Source organism: Oreochromis aureus, linkage group 4 (genome assembly GCF_013358895.1).
Source record: "Oreochromis aureus strain Israel breed Guangdong linkage group 4, ZZ_aureus, whole genome shotgun sequence".
NCBI lineage: Eukaryota > Metazoa > Chordata > Actinopteri > Cichliformes > Cichlidae > Oreochromis > Oreochromis aureus.
In genome coordinates this window covers 11384801-11407557 of record NC_052945.1, presented here as the reverse complement: position 1 = coordinate 11407557, position 22757 = coordinate 11384801, and the positions used below count along the sequence as shown (strand labels likewise).

Sequence of the window (22757 nt, the reverse complement as noted above, 5' to 3'; positions counted from 1 at the left end):
AACTAATTTTGAAAAATATGTGAATGCATAAAAATAATAAAAGATAAAATTGACACAGGCCTGTCGCTGTAGTTGCCAGAGTGTCCAGTAACGGTCTGATATCTTGAAGTTTCGGCACCACATTTCACAAGCAACAGCTTCTGTTTGATACCATTCCCGAATGTCCAAATTAAAGCTGAGACTTGATGTAGTTTAGCCTAATCATTGTTTTATTGATCAATCAATCAATCAATCAATCTTTATTTATAAAGCACTTTTCAACTGTAGCACAAAGTGCTTTACATGGTTAAAAGCAGCCCACCCCACCCTCCCACTCATTCCCCGCACTGTCATTAACAGAAGCAGTCATGATACACACATCCCCCCCCCCCCACACACACACACACACCTAAAGAGTAAAATTGGGCTGGGTACGTATTAGCCAAGTGAGGAAACACTATCACAGGGAGCTGTCTGCACCGGGAGCCGGCCACAGACCGCAGCCTCCAGGCTGGGCACACAGCAGGAGGGAGGCAAAGAAGCCCCCCAGCCAGGCTCAGAGGACCCACAGGGCCCCAGCAGCCACGGTCGATCACAGCCCCGGTGCAGAGAACACCCTCCGAGGAAACACTGGAGATATGACCTAATAAGAATATAAACAGAATAAAAAGATAAAATTAACAAGAGTGGGATATAATATAAATATAAGTATAAACAGAGTAAGAAGATAAAAAATGAATAAGAATACAATCAATAGGTATTAGGTAAAACTAAATGAATAATATAAATAGAATAACAGGATAGAATAAATAAGCATTAAATAAATAAGCGTTAGTTAAAAGCTAAATTAAAAAGGTGGGTCTTGAGCCTGTTTTTAAAAACATGAACGTTCTCTGCGGCCCTGAGCTCCTCCGGCAGGCTGTTCCACAGTCGAGGACCATACGACTGAAAAGCTGCCTCTCCGTGAGTATGTGTCCTGACTTTAGGGACAATCAAAAGGCCAGTACCAGAGGACCTCAGGGTCCGCGAGGGTTCGTATGGTAAAAGCAGATCTGAAAGATAAGAAAGCCCAAGACCATTAAGACATTTAAAAACCAATAAAAGAACTTTAAAATCGATCCTGAAACACACGGGGAGCCAATGCAGCGATTGTAAAACCGGTGTAATGTGGGCCCGCCCTCTGGTCTTCGTCAGCACACGAGCTGCAGAGTTTTGCAAAAGTTGCAAAGGTGAAATATTCTTTTTGGGGAGACCAGAGAGCAGGGCATTACAGTAATCAATGCGACTGGTAATAAAAGCATGCATCAGCATCTCCGTGTTGGCCCGAGAGAGAATAGGGCGGACTCTGGCTATATTTTTTAGATGATAAAATCCAATTTTGGTTACATGTTTAATATGTGGGATAAAACCAAGCTCAGAGTCAAAAATAACACCCAGGTTTTTCACTTGTAGAGAAGGACATAGTGAAAATGCCTGTAATTTAGACAAGAGTTTCTCTCTCTGAGCCTCAGGACCGATGATTAAAACTTCAGTTTTGTCCTGGTTAAGCTGTAAAAAAGTTTTCTGCCATCCAAGATTTTATATCTAGAATACAGTTAAAAAGGGCATCCATTGGTCTGGTGTCATCAGGAGACACGGAGATGTACAGCTGAGTGTCATCAGCGTAACTGTGGAAGTTCAGTCCATGCCTCCTGATGACACCGCCAAGAGGGAGCATATATAAATTAAAAAGTACAGGGCCTAAAACCGACCCTTGAGGCACACCACATGTCATTTTATGGATCTTAGAGGAGCATGTATCCATACTCACCATAAAAGTTCTGTCTGAGAGATAGGAAGTGAACCAGTTGTGTACAGCACCAGAGAGGCCCACCATGTGTTTCAGTCTGTTTAAAAGTATAGCGTGGTCTACTGTATCAGAGGCTGCGCTTAGATCCAGTAGCACCAGGACTGAGAGCTTTTGGGAGTCCCAGTTACATCTAATATCATTTAAAACCTTTAGGAGAGCTGTCTCTGTGCTGTGGTTCACCCTAAATCCAGACTGAAATATTTCTAGGATCTGTTTATCATTCAGAAAATCATTAATCTGAATAAAAACAAGTTTTTCTAAAATTTTACTTAAAAATGGTAAGTTGGATACAGGTCTGTAGTTATTAAAATTATTGCAATCCAAATTGCTCTTCTTCAGAAGGGGCCTCACCACCGCCGTTTTAAAGGCAGCAGGGAAGACACCCGACTGAAGAGAGCAATTCATCATGTATAAAAGCTCAGCTTCAAAAAATCCATAAAGTGTTTTAAAAAGTGGAGAGGGGATTGGATCTAAAAGACATGTGGTGGGTCTCACTGTGGAGAAAACTTTCTTAAGGTTCTCAGCATTAACCAGGACAAAGCTGTCCAGTGTCTCCTCAGGTACAGTCGAGCCCTCAGATGTGTTAAAATCATATCACGAGAAGATAAAATATCACATCTGATGGTGTTGATTTTTCCCCTGAAGTGGTCTGCAAACTGCTCACAGAGTGAGTCTGTGGGGTTTCTTTGGGAGCTGTTAAAATCAGGGTTAAATAAGTGATCTATGGTGGAGAAGAGGACCTTGGGATTATTTTTGTTATTACTGATTATTTTGGCGAAGTATGAATTTCTTGAATTCCTTAGTGTATTATTGTAAATTTTAAGTTGCTCGCAAAGTATTTGATAGTTGATTTCATTTTTATTTTTCCTCCATCTCCTTTCTGCTGCCCTGCAATTTCTTTTGAGTTTTTTGACTTCTTCGTTTCTCCAGGGTGATACACGTTTTACGTTAATCTTTTTGGTGGTGAGTGGAGCAACGGAGTCAAGGCTTTTCTTCAGTTTGAGGTTAAAATGATTAAAAATAAAATCACAGGGTGCAGGTAGAATCACAGGGGGGCATTTGTCTAAAACCCTGGTAAAATTTGCAGCCACTTCAGAGGTTAGATAGCGCCTCCTCACAGTTCGCACCGAGGTCTCCCGCTGAATAAAACCGGTGATGTTAAAAAACACACAGTAGTGGTCAGAGACAGCTAAGTCAACAACAGAGGACACACTGGTGGACAGCCCATGGGTGATGACCAGGTCCAGAGTGTGTCCTCTGTTGTGAGTCGGCTGCGTGACGTGCTGGGTAAAATCCATACAGTGAAGAATGTTTAAGAATTCTTTTGATGTAGGGTCAGAAGGATTATCTATGTGCAGATTAAAATCACCGGTTAGAATTATCATGTTATATTTTGAATGTATGTTTGTTAAAAATTCTGAGAATTCCTTGATAAAAGCAGCACTGTCTTTAGGTGGTCTATAAATTGTGACAGATAAAACTGGAGGGCTGCTAAAAACAATAGCGTGGAATTCGAAAGTGGTAAAATGATCAAATAAAATTTGTTTGGTGGTGAGTGTGTTATTGGTTAAAGATGCAGTCCCACCACCTCTCTTACCACTTCTAAAGGAAAAAGAGAAATTAAAATTTGGTGGGGAGGCCTCAGTGAGAACAACTGGTGCATCCGAACCCAGCCATGTTTCAGTTAAAAATAAACAATCAAGTTTATTATCTAAAATTAAATCATTAATAATAAAAGACTTTTTCAACAGAGAGCGGACATTTAAAAGTGCCATACTAATTGAGACTGGTGGATTTTTGACAGTAGAGTTCAATGAAGTCTGAGATTTTGAAGAGGCCGGAGGTTATTAATGTTTTGGAGTTACTGGATTTATGATAATTGTGTTGCTCTCTGTTTGTGATTATGACGGGTATTGTGTTGACTGTGGGAGAGAGAGGTCCGAGTCCAGGGTTTTGTGTATTACTGTTAAAAGTGGAACAAATATAGGAGCTGGGACCAGGGGGACATCAGTCAGTGGAGGACAGATCAGCGGGTAGTGTCGGTTTGGGGTAATGACAGGGCCGTGTGCGGGAGTGCTGTACGCCAAATACCAAATTGGCGGACAGCAAACGGCGTCCCCAGGCGTTGAGGTGGAGTCCGTCTGCCCCAAAAAGATGTCTCCTCTCCCAGAAGGCATCAAAATTGTTAATAAAACCCACGCCGTGGGAGACACAGGCGGAGGAGAGCCAGGTGTTAAGGCTGAGCAGCCGGCTGAAACGGCCTATCCCTCTGCCGCAGGTGGGGGTGGGGCCGGAGATAAAAGCACTCACCTGCAACTGACCAAGGAGGCTGAAGAGTTGGAGGAAGTCCAGCTTCAGCAGCTCAGATTGCTGTTTGGGGATGTCATTGGTGCCGATGTGGATGATGAGCCGGTTGGCCTGTGGGTGGGACGCCAGGATGTTGGGAATTCTGTCCACTATGTCGACAACGGTGGCTCCCGGGAACGACAGCGTGAGCGCCCCCCTCATCCGCACGTTCCTGACGATGGAATCTCCGAGGACCAGCGTGGAGAGAGGAGATGCCACCGGGGACTGCTGGCCATCTGAGACGCCTGCGCCACGGCACCGGGGGTGTTCAGATGGAGATGCACCAGCCGGACCGCGTGCGTGACTCCCAGGTAGCTGCGCCGTGGGTCCTCTTCTCCGAGGAGCCGGGGTGAAGAACAGTTCTCCACGGCGAGTTTGCGCCACAGCGCCGGGCTGCCCGCCACGGCTCCGGGGACGTAGTGGTGGAGATGGTGCAGATTTCAGCGACACAGCGGGGTGGCGAGGGCTAGCGGCCAGAGGAGGAAAGTCCACAGGATCCAGGATACTGAATTTATTCTTCAGCACTACCGCACCGGAGGGGATCGGAAGTGCCACAATGACGTTTTAAGGGAGAACATAATCAGTATATCATGAAACCTTTATTTGTGTTTATATGTATAGAATCATTTAGTAGCACCCAGGGGCGGTCCTAGCCTGTTTGGTGTCCTGGGCGAACACTGCCTCTGCCGCCCCCTGCTGGCAGAAGGAGTGTATGCAGATGGCTAACAAACAGCCTTTATAATTCATCATACAGTGAGAATAGCAGACAAATCAACAATACATCTCTTCCAATTAACGGCTAATTAATATTATGCTGAACACAGTCCAAAAGATTCAGTAAGCCACATCAGTGTCTACTGTCTGTCTACTGTTTACTATCATAGCAAAGTGGCTAACAAAGGTAAACAGAAGTTTTCCCAATCCCCACTAATGAATGTTATCTTGTTTCAGGATACACAATACCTGCCATTATCCAAAGACACATCTGCTTACCTGTATCTTTTGTTCCTTTCTCCTTTTCTCTTTTTTTCTAAACTGAGGACCTGATGGCTTTGACCTTTTCTTTTCCACCTCCCATCAGTAATTTTTGCACTCTACTATAAACACCCAACCCCACATTATAAACTAATAGACCTACACCTTGTATATGTTTTTTTTTCTTGGATTTCACACAAACCAGGAAAAAAAAAAAATACATAATGGGCTTGGATTGACAATATTATGGAAGCAGCCTGCCCCCTCCCCTTCAGACAGGTTGTGTGCGAGACTTCAGCACAGCAGCATCAGCAGCAGGCGCACCAAGGGCCCTCACACTCACTTTTCGGGTATATGTGTGTGATAGATTTTGGAAAACACATCGGTGCAAATTATAAGTCTGTATCATAATGTCTTCAGTTTTTGTGTTTGTTGTAGGGCTGTCAACGTTAACGCGTTAACACCGCCATCATGATTAACGCGATCAACCCATCTGGAGCGCAGAATGGACAAACTTTGGATAAACTGCCCAAAATGCGTTGACAGAAACATTTCAGGGATTTGGAGTCATTCTGATGGATTAATTGTGTTAAAAATTTTAATCACGTTAATCCTGAAGACGGCATTAACGTTGACAGCCGTAGTTTGTTGGTTTGTTTTCGGTGCCCATGCAATCCCCAAAATGCGCTGGCATGATGTCGGGGCAGCATGGTATGATGCCGCCCCCACCACAATGCTGCCCTGGGCAACCTCCCATGTCGCCCATATCAAAACCCGCCACTGGTAGCACCCCACCCGCACTGTGCATTGTCCAAAGACAAATCCCAGTGATTTATGGGAGACAATATGTCTGTGAAGGTTCTCAGTCATCCAGGTCATCCAGGTTTCTTTGCAAACTCCTTTGACATGGGAGACAATACATATAATCATAAAACATCTATGATGGACTCTATGAGCTAACAGATTTGATGGGTGCAGGAATTCGCACGACTACTTGATTTTTGGGAATCAAAGTGTGTGCTACTTCGCAGACTGATGAAATAATTAAGGCTACAGAACTACAGACTAATTTATAATACACACTAGTTCACATATATTCACTTCAACGTTGAGTGAGCAAATCTTTAGTGCTTATGTGTATTTTATGACTTCTGTTTCCCCTCATAAAATTTGAAACAATGCTGACTTTCAGCCATCCTCATTATGGTTATGATTGAATTTTCATCTGTGTTTCTATCTGTGTTGAAATCTGAGATTCCTCTTCATTCAAGATGTGCTCTGGCACCAATCATAGGCGACAGTTACTGACAACAAGAAATAAAACAGTTTAGAGGGGCTGCTATGGGCTGAACCGTTTTTCAAAGAAAGGGTTGGGGTGACACTGTGAAATATATTCAGTTTTGAAATTCATATTCTGTGTTAATTCTGTGTAGCTAGAATCAAAGTGTTAATGCTAGCTTTTTTTTTATAACAATATTGTCATGTGTAAAACTATGACAGTGACTAGGGGCGACGAGATTATTTTAGGGTGCACCGCAGTATCTGCCTTGCCATGACAGCTCATTTATCTAAGGAAAGCTGTCATTCAGAAGGAAAAGACGAGGAGGAGGTTCGTGGATGAAGCATGATCTGCTGTAGTGACCTCTAAAGAGGGCAGCCGAAAGACGAAAAAGGCCAACTACACAGCTCAGAGATATCAGATGGTCTACGCACCCACCCGGCATTATAACAGCTCCTCATTGATAGTGTGACTCTGATGTCGTATATAATTATTACTTTAGCTTGGCCTATTATGAAAATTAGAAGTATGTGTTTTACTTGCTTTTTTAATCATCCCTAAATCACTCGTGGGCACAGGAAGTCAGAATTTCTAATTTAATGTGTTGGATGAGAGACGACACACCAGGGCACCCTTCACAAGTTAAAGAGTAAAGGGGCGTGTCCGAGGTGTGTGCTGTCGGAGCAAGTTAAACAGTTTTATTTTATTGAGAATTTAAAAAAATATACAAGTGTCTACTGTGACTAAAGTAAAAGAAACGTAAGCGTGTATTAATTTCATATAGTAACTGAGTTCTTCTATTATAAAATGGATGTTGGTAGTGTGGCGGATGACACGCTCCATGCAGCGATTGGTGCGCCTGAATCTGGAGTTTAGCGGTATCTGTCGGACAGCGCCAAAGACAAGTTCTGTAGAAACTTGTCAAAGGAGACGTGGACTTCAGGGGTGAAGTCTTCGGGGAAGAACATGGCCATGCACAAGATGATGTTGTGAGCAAGAATCTGTATAAATAAATAAATGTGGAGAAACGTATTAATTCATAAATAACGAGAAATACATTAAATTTCAGACTCAGCGTCAGAATACTTTAATAATCCCTAAGGAAATTATGTGGGTTACAGTTGCTCCAAGACAATAACAGTAACATACTGAACTAATTAAATAATACAATATATTACAAAGTTTATAAAATCTAAGAAATAGCTCTGATCGACATTTTACTTTGTCATTTGTTATTTTACAGTAGAGCATGTGCAAAAGGCTGTAACTATTGCAGTGTGTACTGTGCAACAACATTATAGCTTTATATACAAAGTATTATTACTTTTAGTATTTTGCTCATTGAGAAATTGTATGGACTTATGAACAATGCATGGATCATTCCCTCAGTAAGCTTACCCTGAAGTTGGCAGGGTCCACTCTGAGCTTGAAAGGATGTAGCTAGCTTAGATTGGCCAGACCTCCAACAAGGTCGTCCATATTCCCGACGCCATGATGTTGGCGCCGTGCATCTTCACCTGTGCACAATCTGGACTCAGGTCGGCCCAGTGAGAACAGTAGGTCTTGGTTTGCGGATATGCAATCAGCATCCTGTAAAACGTGAACGTGATAAGCTATGACAGAGAGAAGTTATTACATAGAATGTGGTGCATGATGTGTGCACATCGTCAAAACAGAAAATAATGAAAACCAACCAGCCCAGAGCTCCAATCTCAGGGGCTTTCGGAGTCGCTTTATCCCAGAAGGACGACACCACGGTTTTGTCCTTTCCAGAGACTCATGTCTGCCTTTAAAGGTTTACGCAGCAGAAAGAAAAGTTAACTAAATTCTGGTGAAAATTGTTTGTTACTATCTTTCTTTATATGGAACTAAATTGGACCACACCCAGTATCAAATCTAATCCATGCCTTCCTGTTCGCGTTTAATAAGCCATTTCTAGAGATAAAAGTAACCACACCCTGTTCTCAAGTATTTTTAGTCGCTGTGTTATTTTACCTTATAAGTCCCGCAGTATTTATAAGGTAAAATAAGTACAAAATAATACCTAACGTCAAATTAGTTAGTAAAATAGCGATAAATGCATTAAAGAACTGATGTCAGTATGAGGGGGCATGCAGTCTAAAAGAAATAGTCACAAAATTGCTAATGAACGAAAAAAAAAAATCTACATATATTAAAAGGTTAGAGTTAAAAAACGCACTTGAATAAATTAGATGCTCATATGTGCAGGTGCTGAGAAAACATTAAAAAAAAACAAATGAAGAAAATGTATATTATTTTTGAGCTTTTCTCCTTATGTAAAAAGCACACCTTCAAAATCAGTTAAATTCTGCCTTACATTTTATCATATTCATTTACAATTAGGTTTATTGGTAAATGAATATTCGACACTGAATGGCATCGAACAATTGATGTCGAGTTGATGGTGTTTTTAATGTTTAATGTCCTTGTCTTTTTTCTGTTCTTTTTCCAAACTTCTGGCAAAAACTATATCTGACTTATTAACAGCCCTTGTCCTTAGTTCTGATCCGGACTAAAAGTGGTGTTAGCTACGGTGGCCCTGAGAGGCCAAACGGACTGCAACTTCAGAAAACACTTGCAAAAAGAAAAACACTTGCAAAAAGAAAAATGCTGCAAAAAGAAAAACGCTGCAAAAAGAAAAACACTTGCAAAAAGAAAAATGCTGCAAAAAGAAAAATGCTGCAAAAAGAAAACACTTGCAAAAAGAAAATGCTGCAAAAGAAAAATGCTGCAAAAGAAAAACGCTGCAAAAGAAAACACTTGCAAAAAGAAAAATGCTGCAAAAAGAAAAATGCTGCAAAAAGAAAAACACTTGCAAAAAGAAAAATGCTGCAAAAAGAAAAATGCTGCAAAAAGAAAAACGCTGCAAAAAGAAAAATGCTGCAAAAAGAAAAACGCTGCAAAAAGAAAAACGCTTGCAAAAAGAAAAATGCTGCAAAAAGAAAAACGCTGCAAAAAGAAAAACGCTGCAAAAAGAAAAACACTTGCAAAAAGAAAAATGCTGCAAAAAGAAAAATGCTGCAAAAAGAAAAACGCTGCAAAAAGAAAAACACTTGCAAAAAGAAAAATGCTGCAAAAAGAAAAATGCTGCAAAAAGAAAAACACTTGCAAAAAGAAAAATGCTGCAAAAAGAAAAATGCTGCAAAAAGAAAAACGCTGCAAAAAGAAAAACACTTGCAAAAAGAAAAATGCTGCAAAAAGAAAAACGCTGCAAAAAGAAAAACACTTGCAAAAAGAAAAATGCTGCAAAAAGAAAAACGCTGCAAAAAGAAAAACGCTGCAAAAGCACACAAAGCACAACGGAAATAGGAAAAAAGACAACGGAAATGTTTCTGGGGAGACAATACCCGGACGGACCAGTTGCACGAACCAAAACATGCTAACAAGTGCACTGGGAGACACTTCAAAGAAGTGGAGCGGCCAAAGAGTAAACTTTCAAAAGTAAGTTCTGAATATTATGTCACTTATTTATGTGCAAATGTTTAATAATGAGGAACATTAAAACATTACTGTTGGCCACATGCCGGCAAAGTTATGTGACATTAGCGATGTTTGTACTTTCAGCATTTACTTTGTTTTAAAGCCTTTACTTTATACGCCGTTAGATAGTCGACCTTAATCTTACAGAGAATCTGATGATTTTGTGGATAATTAAAGTCAGTCATATATCCACAAACACAACAAGCTGAAAGTCAGTGATGCTGCTCGGTTTGCAGTCCTGAATATCACGGCACAAGCAGGATTCACTGCACTGTTAATGTTAGCTATGTTATATTGCTGCCTCTGTTCGGTGGTGTCGAGCCAAACGGACTTTAACGTGTGTTTGAACGAGCTGACCGTTCACTCGTTAAGTTGAAAGAAAGATGCTTTAATCACAGGAGTCACACATGTGTCCACTGGACCATCTGGGAACTCTTCTTGTTTAGCACTCATAATAACACAAACACTAAATCCTCCTTCTCTTGTGCTGTTTTGTAGCAGTGTGTACACCTGAGACTGTCACCTGTCTGTCTGTCCTGCACTCTCTCTGTTTCTTTCTCTCTGATTGTGGAATAAAAGTATGAACATGTATTTATAAGTTACACTTGTGTTTGAATCCTGCAGCTTATCACACATTTGATTTCCATGTGCGACAACTGCAAGTGTCCAGAGTGAGGACAGACTGAGGGACCCACTGCTGCACATCATCTGTGAGGCTTTGCACCCTGATGATCCACCTGGACAAACTCAGCAGTGTGTGAGGAAGAGGAGGAGGAAGAGCCAGCAGCAGCTGACAGATGGAGAGAATAGACAGACTGTTCCCTGTTTGTGAAGGACTGCTAGAAAAGTTTAAAATAACTAATTGTCTGTCCTGAATCAGTCTTATTAGGTAATGTTCAAATAATTTTATCATCCCAGTGTTTTCAGTGTGGGAGAAAGTACTCAGGGCCTTCAAGTTACACACTATGAAAGGCAGCAACAAGTTTAATATTCAGAAACCTAAAGTATGTATCAGCAGCAGAATGGAGCTAAAAATAAATGTTTGTTTCAGTTCTACGAAGCTTTGAGTATTTTGGATTAGTAGCACTGCTGTGTTTGTTGCATCATATTGCTGTAATTGTTTATATGCTTTATATATTCTGAGGTAAGTTGATCTATAGTGTTACATCATATTCTATAAGGATGTTATGTGTTTGTAGACTTTCTGCCCAGTTTGACCCATTTAGCAGAAGTCAGCCTGTTTAAGGCTCTGATATCTATTCTGTATGACTTAAAGCAGTTATGACATGGTCTGATTTTCTCACCCAATAAAGGAATATTTAATATATCAGTCTACTCTTCATTCTATCAGACACAGTTATCACAGCTCGTACATTTGCTTCTTCCACACATATATAAGCATTGAGCCAAATTTAGTAATGCCAACATATTAAAAAAACAATATTTGTCTCTTATATATAATACATCTATATATACACTGTCAAAGATGCTTGTCTTTGAGTGAAGATTTAAGGTGATAGGAAATATAAATAAATGCAACTTGAATCTTTACTGAAGCTCAGTGTTTGGCACAGAGTTCATGTTCACTGCTGTAATAACTAATAATGATTAATAAAATATTGGCCATATTATATTTACATTACCAAAGTGAGATGACTTTAGTCTCATGAACAACATGAGCTAATTGTTATTTACTAGCTAATCTTAAATGACTGTTCAGTACAGAAATGAAGCCCAAAATCATCAGCCTCAGATACTTATCAAATCACACAAAGCTCATGTAGAAACAAATGTACAAAATATGTTCTCCTTCATTTCTGTCAAACAAAGCTGTATGAAACGTTTCCAGCTGTTAGTATCATGGTTGCTAGGCAACCTGGGCAGCGCGACGGAGGCTAGACCGTCCCATCTCACAAGCCTACAAGCCGGCCTCAGCGGTCTTTGAGTGCGGCCCTTAAGGACCGTTAAGGCTGCGTACTTTAAGGCTGCAGACCCTGAATTGGGAAACAGTCCCTGAATTGGGATACAGCCATACATACATGTTTTGGTTCGTGCAACTGGTCCGTCTGGTTATTGTCTCCCCAGAAACATTTCCGTTGTCTTTTTTCCTATTTCCGTTGTGCTTTGTGTGCTTTTGCAGCGTTTTTCTTTTTGCAGCATTTTTCTTTTTGCAGCGTTTTTCTTTTTGCAAGTGTTTTTCTTTTTGCAAGTGTTTTCTGAAGTTGCAGTCCGTTTGGCCTCTCAGGGCCACCGTAGTTAGCGGCCAATTAATAAAGTTCTCCAAAAGGGACCAAAGTTTCGTGAACGAAGACTAATTTCAGCGAAGCTGGAGAAAATCTTATCTCTATCAATATGGTCGAGTGGACAGATGCTGAGCTCAGCGCGATCACGTGCCTGTGGGAAAAGATTTATGTGGCTGAAATTGGCGCCCAGGCCCTGAGCAGGTGAGTTACGTTAGATGATAATTTAGCGACGCCTTATTGGTATCTCCAAATTAATTACTCTTGTTTTTACATGCCTTGTTATTTACGCATGATAACAGGATTTTTTTTGTTTTCGTTTTGTTTTTATTAATCTGCCACAGAAAACAACTTAATGCAATCGAAATAAAAGAAAAAGTAAAATTGCGACTCTTTATTTCAGGCTTCTGATTGTGTATCCCTGGCTTCAGAGATACTTCCAAGTCTTTGGCAACCTGTCCACCAGTGCTGCCATTATGAGAAACCCCAAAGTAGCCAAGCACGGAAGGACTGTGATGGGTGGTCTGGAAAATGCTGTGAAGAACATGGACAACATCAAGCAGACCTACGCCAAAACTGAGCCTTATACACTCTGAGAAGCTCCATGTGGAGCCTGACAACTTCAAGGTATGTGATCTGAGACTTTTTCCACCAGTGATAATGATGAAGCATGCCATTATTATTGTATCCCTTTCATTTTAGGTGCTTTCTGAAATTGTCACTTTTTGTGTGGCCTCCAAGTTTGGACCTCAAGTCTTCGCCCCTGATGTCCAGATGACCTGGCAGAAATTCCTCGCTGTGGTCGTCTCTGCCTTGGGCAAACAGTACCACTGAACTTGTGGAATTATAGTTCACATTCACAACCAAATAATTTACAACAGTGTTTCCGTTTAGCGCTTCGAAGCTGATGCATAAAATTCCAGTTAAATGAAATTCTCTTTGTGTGATCAAATTGCATTTTTTTCTATTCCAGCCTTCCAAGAGCAGATTTTTACAAGGGGTTGTTCAGTTATACATAATTGAGTGACCAATGCAACACTGAAAATTTTCATAATAATAATAATAATAATAATAATAATAATAATAATAATAAGGATGATGTCATTTTTTTTTTAACTCAGCCAAGAAGTTGTAGTTAGAATTATCCATGTTGTATTATGTGAAATTAAAACCTCCTAATTCTTATAAAAGCGTCTATATTTTACTTCTTATCTTTGCAAAGGGTGACGCTGCCGGTTTCTATTTTGTCCGTTTCAAAATGTGCACTTTGATATAAATGGGTGAGGTCGCGTGACATTATTGATAACAGTGCATCAAAAATACTGTTGGTTCCTCTAGTTGTGGACCATGATAAAGGATTTGAAATATTATGTACATTACACATTACATTACTTTGCACTGTCCACTTTCTAATGTAACATAACAAATTTCCCAAGTGAGGGACTAATAAATCTTATCTTATTAAATTCTTTTGATCTAAGAATCCAAGAAGGGTTTCTTCCATGTGTTCGGTAAGATAATCAGGAAATGGATGAGTATTAGAAGAAAAAAGAAGCTTATTTTGTATAACTCTATACAATGTTCATTACTTATGTGTTCAGAAAAAAGCTCTATGAGGCAAATGTATCCATTGGGATACATTAACTTTTACTTTGCTAAGTATATAAAATGCCAAATCAAACCGTTTAATATCACGCCATGCTTAATGAATGAAATCTTGTATGCACATTAGTATTTACAGCCCATTTAAGCAAAGTTTTGGGGTAATTCCTCCACTATAAAGTAAAAAGAATATTCAGTGCAAAATGTTAGACGGTTAAATTTGCTTGTAACACAACTGTATGTTTATTTCTGATCGAATTTTCTCTTTTCCTATGCTCCCACACCTCCTTCTGTCACTACACTATTATTATTTTAATTTCTTAACACACCCCTGCAATTATGTCAAAAGTGAATGGTGTAGGGATGCAGACAAAGAAGACAGGACCAGCTTCCAGTGTTTATTATATTTATTAACGGAGCCCTGCCATTTTAAGAGGTTTTATTGACACTGCTGTAGATGACAGGCTTCATAGGGGCTCCGGAGTTGCAGGATTTTAGCGGTATTTCTCGGACAGAGCGAAAGCCACGTTCTGGAGGAACTTGTCAACGGAGAGGTGAACTTCGGGAGTGAAGTCTCCGGGGAAGAACATGGCCATGCACAAGATGAGGTTGTGAGCGAGGATCTGTGAGGCAAAAAACACATGCATATGTTAGGTCGAAAAGTCTATATTGCCTCTTGACTAATAGTAATCTCTGTCTACAACGTGATCATTGCTGCGTGGATGTTACTGGGTGAGCTTACCCTGAAGTTGGCAGGGTCCACTCTGAGCTTGAAAGCGTGGAGCTCGCTGAGGGTAGACAGACCTCCAGTAAGGTCGTCAATCTTTGACACAGCGTCTCCAACGGCCGCCATGATGGTGGCGCCATGCTTTTCACCTGCGCAGAGCCTGGACTCAGATCGGCCCAGTGAGAAAAGTAGGTCTTGGTCTGGGGATAAGAGGTCAGCATCCTGTAAAACATAAATTCAAATGATGGAAATATGAATAAGCACTTACTAAATAATTCAAAGTATGAATGAATGAAGAATGAAAAGAAAAGGGCTAAATACAACCTCCCCAGAGCCTCTCCTCCAATCTCAGCTGCTTTCGGGGCCACTTTGCCCCAGAAGTTCTTCACCACGGCCTTGTCCTTTCCAGAGAGACTCATGTCTGCGTTTTCTTCAGTTGTCTTCTGAACTGAAAGAAAATGTGTTGGCTATTTGTCACTATCATTTTTATATAACACCAAAATGGACCACACCCAGCATCACATTTAAACCACACCTCTGCGATAAAGAACAAAATCCAGCAGTTTCCGAGGTATTTCTTGAGATAAAGGTTAACGCTCCTCCTTGATTTTAAGATATGACTTATTTTGTTGGGGGAAAAAACTAATATATTTATCCCTTAAAGAAATTATTAAATGGCAAGAGGTTGTTGAACAAGCAATGTGATATTTTATAAAATAATGTCCAAAGTGTAAAATATGAAACAAGTGGCAAATAATCTCTCGCTGCCAAAAGCTCGTTGGGTCTTAAGAGAGAATTAGAGAATTAGATGACAACATAAACACTTACATAATGACACCACATAATCAAGAATTAAGATATTTTTTACCAGAATCTTGGTAAGTAATCATATCCGAGGCATGATGTGAGATATAAAAGGATGACTGGTTGTTGCGCTTCATGTGGGACTGCACAGCACCTTTATCCTTTGCATCCTATATATTAGAGGTTGGAGAATTGTTTTCAAATAAAATAGACTATATTTCTTTACTAAAGATGTGTGTTGCATATACCTACGTTCAGGCCAGCTTGTTGGGATCTGATCACTTACGAAAGATCAGAAATCAGTTGCGAGGTTTAAATGTTTTTTTACTGTAAGTATAGGTTAAAAACAGTCTATAAAGACCTTTAACCTATAATTCTTATACTTATTTCTATATTTGTTACATAAAAAATATGTGTTTGCGTTTTTTTTCTTATAATCTGGTAAAGATCCCATCTTACTCATGGGCAACAACCCAAAAGCCTGACGGCTAGTCCAATCAGATGCTTCCAAGACGAAGAGGTGTGGCACTATGTAATTAATAAAAAGCTCCCGAGGATCGGCGTTTGCCAAAAGGTTTCTGATCACAAGCTACGTGAAAACCTTTACGCTGTCAAAATGGTGGAGTGGACAGATGCTGAGCGCAAGGCCATCGCAAGCCTGTGGGGAAAGATCGATGTGGGGGAAATCGGTCCCCAGGCCCTGGCCAGGTAACCTGCAGCTCATTGCAATTTAGAAACATGTTTATGTATTGTGTGACTTTCTCTTCGTATAATCTTAAAACCGAACTGAAACCAATGCATCTACACATCTGTTTGTCTTTTTAGCTTAAAATGCATAATTTTTGATTTTATATGCATTAACATTGTTATTGTTTTTTCCTCTCTTGTCTTATTCCAGGCTTCTGATTGTGTATCCCTGGAGTCAGAGATACTTCAAAGCCTTTGGAGACCTGTCCACCAATGCTGCCATTATGGGAAACCCCAAAGTGGCACAGCACGGAAAGACCGTGATGGGTGGTCTGGAAAATGCTGTGAAGAACTTGGACAACATCAAGCAGACCTACGCCAAACTGAGCGTTATGCACTCTGAGAAGCTCCACGTGGATCCCGATAACTTCAGGGTATGTCCCCACCAGCACCCAGAAACATTTATCACTATTAGATCTGAAGCAATTCGTTAATTTTGTGCAACTCTCTCATCTTAGGTGCTCGCTGAATGCATCAGCCTGTGTGTGGCTGCTAAGTTTGGTCCCAGCGTCTTCACCGCTGACGTCCAGGAAGCCTGGCAGAAGTTTTTGGCCGTGGTCGTTTCTGCCCTGCGTAGACAGTACCACTAAATTTCTGGAGTGCCAGTTCATCAGAGATGTGCAACAGTTATAAGCGTGATTGTAAAATCATATCTCTTTAACTGTGTTGCATATGCACCAATAAAGATAAAATAAAATGAACTCAAATCAAACTCATTCTCTGTGCGATCATTTAAGGTGTTCTTGTTAGAGATGGACCGATCTGATAGCTACTACATATCGGTATTGGTCTGATACTGACCTAAATTACTGGATCGGATATCGGCAAGAAATAAAAAATGTAATGATCCATTAAATATCAAAAAAAAAACACCTCACAAAACTTGAGACACGCCTAACTCGGCTCATAACCGTAGCACGTCTGAGCAGTATGCGTCATGTGATAGAGCGGCTGTGTGTGTTTGTAAAGCGTTCCCATGTTAAGCTTAACAACCGATATATGGAGCGACTGCCTCTCTCTCTCCCTCCCTCTCCTGCTGCTACTTCAATCATGAAACTGATTAATGATCAGCTGATCGGCTTTTTTGTTGCAAGTCCGTCTCTCTTCTTTGTATTTGGCCCACTTTGCACCAGAAAGAGGAAACCAGCGGCTGAACAACAGCAGCACGTTTAAGCTTGATAAGCTGTTGTTAGAATTTATTTAATATTACTTTCTACACCAGGATCCTTTTCTATGCTGCTGACAGCTGGTAACTGTGCAGGGGCGGATCTAGCAAAGTTTAGCCAGGGGGGCCGATAGGGCATGAACAGGGAAAAGGGGGCACAAAGACATACTTTTCTTTCTTATTCTCATTTAAAATGTCTAGCTTTTAATAAATAATTATCTGAATCTTACACCCAAAGTTTTAATCTGATGTAAAATGTATAGAAGTCCATAACTGTATATAGTAACTGTTAAGTCTAATATACCCTAGTAAGCTATAGTACTTTTTCCTTTGGGAAGATACCATCTGTGCAGTCTGCAATTCTGTTGAAGAAAGATGTTGAATCTATTTAATTATTCTGGAAAAATAATTTATTTCTGTGCATTTTTTTTCACCCTGCATCAAATTAAAGTTGATTACATCGATTAAGCATCATGAGGTGGAGGGTGGTTCCATATTTTTTTTTTTTGCTGGGAGTTTGCAACCCTATTAGTTAGGTTGCTTAATATTTCTGCTAAGTACTCTTTAAAATACCACAATAGGGAGGATGGAGCAGGTTTAAGTTTATTAGATTGATCAGTGTTGCTGAACTATGAAATATTTTGGGTGCAGTGTATTTTTTACATACAGGTATAACAGAATAGCTTTAGTGTTGTTGTTTATTTAAACTTGAGTATGAACTTATACAAAATGCAGCAAGATATTAAAAAAACAGTTTTATTGATTAAAAAACACACAATATCGGATTCATATCGGTATCGGCAGATATCCAAATTTATGATATCGGTATCGGACATAAAAAAGTGGTATGTGCCATCTCTAGTTCTTGTACCCGATAATACAACACTAAGAATCATTTAGTGTCATTTTAATTTAGACTGTCTTCAAAAACAACATTAATGACTTCTTAATTAAGAAATATGCCCCAACTTATTCATTATTTACATTTCTTTGTCCTTAGTTTGTGTTTAGGTTTTGTGAACGAAGACTAATTTCAGCGAAGCTGGAGAAAATCTTATCTCTATCAATATGGTCGAGTGGACAGGTACTGAGCTCAGCGCGATCACATCCCTGTGGGGAAAGATTTATGTGGCTGAAATTGGCGCCCAGGCCCTGAGCAGGTGAGTTACGTTAGATAATTTAGTGACGGCTTATTGGTATCTCCAAATTAATTACTCTTGTTTTTACATGCCTTGTTATTTACGCATGATAACAGGATTTTTTTTGTTTTCGTTTTGTTTTTATTAATCTGCCACAGAAAACAACTTAATGCAATCGAAATAAAAGAAAAAGTAAAATTGCGACTCTTTATTTCAGGCTTCTGATTGTGTATCCCTGGACTCAGAGATACTTCCAAGTCTTTGGCAACCTGTCCACCAGTGCTGCCATTATGAGAAACCCCAAAGTAGCCAAGCACGGAAGGACTGTGATGGGTGGTCTGGAAAATGCTGTGAAGAACATGGACAACATCAAGCAGACCTACGCTAAAACTGAGCCTTACGCACTCTGAGAAGCTCCATGTGGATCCTGACAACTTCAAGGTATGTGATCTGAGACTTTTTCCACCAGTGATAATGATGAAGCATGCCATTATTATTGTATCCCTTTCATTTTAGGTGCTTTCTGAAATTGTCTTCGCCCCTGATGTCCAGATGACCTGGCAGAAATTCCTCGCTGTGGTCGTCTCTGCCTTGGGCAACCACTGAACTTGTGGAATTATAGTTCACATTCATAAGCAAATAATTTACAACAATGTTTCCGTTTATCGCTTCGAAGCTGATGCATCTAACAAATAAAATTCCAGTTAAATGAAATTCTCTTTGTGTGATCATTTGTAATTGCATTTTTTTTCTACTCAAGCCTTCCAAGAGCAGATTTTTACAAGGGGTTGTGCAGTTATACATAATTGTGTGACCAGTACAACACTGAAAATGTTCATAATGATGATAATAATAATAATAATAATAATAATAATAAGGATGATGTCATATCTTTTTAACTCAGCCAAGAAGCTGTAGTTAGAATTATCCATGTTGTATTATCTGAAATTAAAACCTCCTAGGCTCATTCTTAGAAAAGCATCTATATTTTACTTCTTATCTTTGCAAAGGGCGACGCTGCCGTTTTCTATTTTGTCCGTTTCAAAATTAACACAACTGTATATTTATTTCTGATCGAATTTTCTCTTTTCCTATGCTCCCACACCTCCTTCTGTCACTACACTATTATTATTTTAATTTCTTAACACACCCCTGCAATTATGTCAAAAGTGAATGGTGTAGGGATGCAGACAAAGAAGAAAGGACCAGCTTCCAGTGTTTATTATATTTATTAACGGAGCCCTGCCATTTTAAGAGGTTTTATTGACACTGCTGTAGATGACAGGCTTCATAGGGGCTCCGGAGTTGCAGGATTTTAGCGGTATTTCTCGGACAGAGCGAAAGCCACGTTCTGGAGGAACTTGTCAACGGAGAGGTGAACTTCGGGAGTGAAGTCTCCGGGGAAGAACATGGCCATGCACAAGATGAGGTTGTGAGCGAGGATCTGTGAAGCAAAAAACACATGCATATGTTAGGTCGAAAAGTCTATATTGCCTCTTGACTAATAGTAATCTCTGTCTACAACGTGATCATTGCTGCGTGGATGTTACTGGGTGAGCTTACCCTGAAGTTGGCAGGGTCCACTCTGAGCTTGAAAGCGTGGAGCTCGCTGAGGGTAGACAGACCTCCAGTAAGGTCGTCAATCTTTGACACAGCGTCTCCAACGGCCGCCATGATGGTGGCACCATGCTTTTTCACCTGCGCAGAGCCTGGACTCAGATCGGCCCAGTGAGAAAAGTAGGTCTTGGTCTGGGGATAAGAGGTCAGCATCCTGTAAAACATAAATTCAAATGATGGAAATATGAATAAGCACTTACTAAATAATTCAAAGTATGAATGAATGAAGAATGAAAAGAAAAGGGCTAAATACAACCTCCCCAGAGCCTCTCCTCCAATCTCAGCTGCTTTCGGGGCCACTTTGCCCCAGAAGTTCTTCACCACGGCCTTGTCCTTTCCAGAGAGACTCATGTCTGCGTTTTCTTCAGTTGTCTTCTGAACTGAAAGAAAATGTGTTGGCTATTTGTCACTATCATTTTTATATAACACCAAAATGGACCACACCCAGCATCACATTTAAACCACACCTCTGCGATAAAGAAAAAAAATCCAGCAGTTTCCGAGGTATTTCTTGAGATAAAGCTTAACGCTCCTCCATGTTTTTAAGATATGACTTATTTTGTTGGGGGGGAAAAACTAATATATTTATCCCTTAAAGAAATTATTAAATGGCAAGAGGTTGTTGAACAAGCAATGTGATATTTTATAAAATAATGTCCAAAGTGTAAAATATGAAACAAGTGGCAAATAATCTCTCGCTGCCAAAAGCTCGTTGGGTCTTAAGAGAGAATTAGAGAATTAGATGACAACATAAACACTTACATAATGACACCACATAATCAAGAATTAAGATATTTTTTACCAGAATCTTGGTAAGTAATCATATCCGAGGCATGATGTGAGATATAAAAGGATGACTGGTTGTTGCGCTTCATGTGGGACTGCACAGTACCTTTATCCTTTGCATCCTATATATTAGAGGTTGGAGAATTGTTTTCAAATAAAATAGACTATATTTCTTTACTAAAGATGTGTGTTGCATGTATATATACATCAGAAACCTGGTATTTACCCTACGTTCAGGCCAGCTTGTTGGGATCTGATCACTTACGAAAGATCAGAAATCAGTTGCGAGGTTTAAATGTTTTTTACTGTAAGTATAGGTTAAAAACAGTCTATAAAGACCTTTAACCTATAATTCTTATACTTATTTCTATATTTGTTACATAAAAAATATGTGTTTGCGTTTTTTTCCTTATAATCTGGTAAAGATCCTATCTTACTCATGGGCAACAACCCAAAAGCCTGACGGCTATAGTCCAATCAGATGCTTCCAAGACGAAGAGGTGTGGCACTATGTAATTAATAAAAAGCTCCCGAGGATCGGCGTTTGCCAAAAGGTTTCTGATCACAAGCTACGTGAAAACCTTTACGCTGTCAAAATGGTGGAGTGGACAGATGCTGAGCGCAAGGCCATCGCAAGCCTGTGGGGAAAGATCGATGTGGGGGAAATCGGTCCCCAGGCCCTGGCCAGGTAACCTGCAGCTCATTGCAATTTAGAAACATGTTTATGTATTGTGTGACTTTCTCTTCGTATAATCTTAAAACCGAACTGAAACCAATGCATCTACACATCTGTTTGTCTTTTTAGCTTAAAATGCATAATTTTTGATTTTATATGCATTAACATTGTTATTGTTTTCCTCTCTTGTCTTATTCCAGGCTTCTGATTGTGTATCCCTGGGCTCAGAGATACTTCAAAGCCTTTGGAGACCTGTCCACCAATGCTGCCATTATGGGAAACCCCAAAGTGGCACAGCACGGAAAGACCGTGATGGGTGGTCTGGAAAATGCTGTGAAGAACTTGGACAACATCAAGCAGACCTACGCCAAACTGAGCGTTATGCACTCTGAGAAGCTCCATGTGGATCCCGATAACTTCAGGGTATGTCCCCACCAGCACCCAGAAACATTTATCACTATTAGATCTGAAGCAATTCGTTAATTTTGTGCAACTCTCTCATCTTAGGTGCTCGCTGAATGCATCAGCCTGTGTGTGGCCGCTAAGTTTGGTCCCAGCGTCTTCACCGCTGACGTCCAGGAAGCCTGGCAGAAGTTTTTGGCCGTGGTCGTTTCTGCCCTGCGTAGACAGTACCACTAAATTTCTGGAGTGCCAGTTCATCAGAGATGTGCAACAGTTATAAGCGTGATTGTAAAATCATATCTCTTTAACTCTGTTGCCATATGCACTAATAAAAATTAAAAAAAATAATTAAAAAAAACTCAAATCAAACTCATTCTCTGTGCGATCATTTAAGGTGTTCTTATACCCGACAATACAACACTAAGAATCATTTAGTGTCATTTTAATTTTGTCTTAAAAAACAATATTAATTCCTGCTTTGAAACTGTTGCATAGAAAAATGAAATGCAATAAACTGGCTACAACCTGTTGTAGTATGATCAGCTGGAAAAGTGCCAGGGTGGTGAGAATAAGGTGTGTGCCCTTGTGAGTCAGCAAATTGTATATTTGTTGTGAGTTATTTACAGTAATTTATTTCTTATCTTTGCCAGGGAGAACGGTTATTCTGGCTTCTTTAAAAATGTGCAGTTTGATATAAAAGGGAGTGGTTTTCTGAAATTAATGAGAACAGTGTGTCACATATCGTGAGGGCGCGGTTGAAAGTTTTGGAACGGATATACACCGGGTGCCCGGGTCTTTTAGTACTTTATGACAGAAGATCTTACAAAAATCTTCATGCGTATCCCCTTATTATTTTTGAACAAACAAACTTACCACTGTTAAAATGTGCTTTATTTCTGTAGGCGTCCGCCGAGGATTATAGT

At 40.0% G+C, this 22757-nt stretch overlaps 3 protein-coding genes and 4 pseudogenes across 3 annotated transcripts; 4 read left to right on the top strand and 3 right to left on the bottom strand.

The window, feature by feature from the left end:
* Positions 1-4754: 4754 nt before the first annotated feature.
* On the bottom strand, positions 4755-8776 carry LOC116318374 (annotated as a pseudogene).
* Positions 8777-12064: 3288 nt separating this feature from the next.
* Positions 12065-13401, top strand: LOC116318373 (annotated as a pseudogene).
* Positions 13402-14160: 759 nt separating this feature from the next.
* LOC116318403 lies at positions 14161-14942 on the bottom strand (annotated as a pseudogene).
* A 907-nt stretch (positions 14943-15849) lies between these two features.
* On the top strand, positions 15850-16761 carry LOC116318391 (hemoglobin subunit beta-A). The gene is made up of 3 exons (XM_031737383.2): positions 15850-16010; positions 16201-16423; positions 16508-16761. Exons 1-3 carry the CDS (start codon positions 15919-15921, stop codon positions 16637-16639), a joined length of 447 nt encoding a protein of 148 aa, XP_031593243.1. The 5' UTR covers positions 15850-15918; the 3' UTR covers positions 16640-16761.
* A 1382-nt stretch (positions 16762-18143) lies between these two features.
* On the top strand, positions 18144-19412 carry LOC116312585 (annotated as a pseudogene).
* Positions 19413-19563: 151 nt separating this feature from the next.
* LOC116318400 (hemoglobin subunit alpha-A) lies at positions 19564-20387 on the bottom strand. The gene is made up of 3 exons (XM_031737395.2): positions 20227-20387; positions 19917-20124; positions 19564-19797 (listed from the first exon to the last, which is right to left on the bottom strand). The coding sequence occupies exons 1-3, from the start codon at positions 20319-20321 to the stop codon at positions 19669-19671; spliced, it is 432 nt and encodes a 143-aa protein (XP_031593255.1). The 5' UTR covers positions 20322-20387; the 3' UTR covers positions 19564-19668.
* An 896-nt stretch (positions 20388-21283) lies between these two features.
* Positions 21284-22203, top strand: LOC120440089 (hemoglobin subunit beta-A-like). Its single transcript, XM_039611736.1, has 3 exons — positions 21284-21444; positions 21633-21855; positions 21940-22203. Exons 1-3 carry the CDS (start codon positions 21353-21355, stop codon positions 22069-22071), a joined length of 447 nt encoding a protein of 148 aa, XP_039467670.1. The 5' UTR covers positions 21284-21352; the 3' UTR covers positions 22072-22203.
* The last annotated feature ends 554 nt before the right edge of the window (positions 22204-22757 follow it).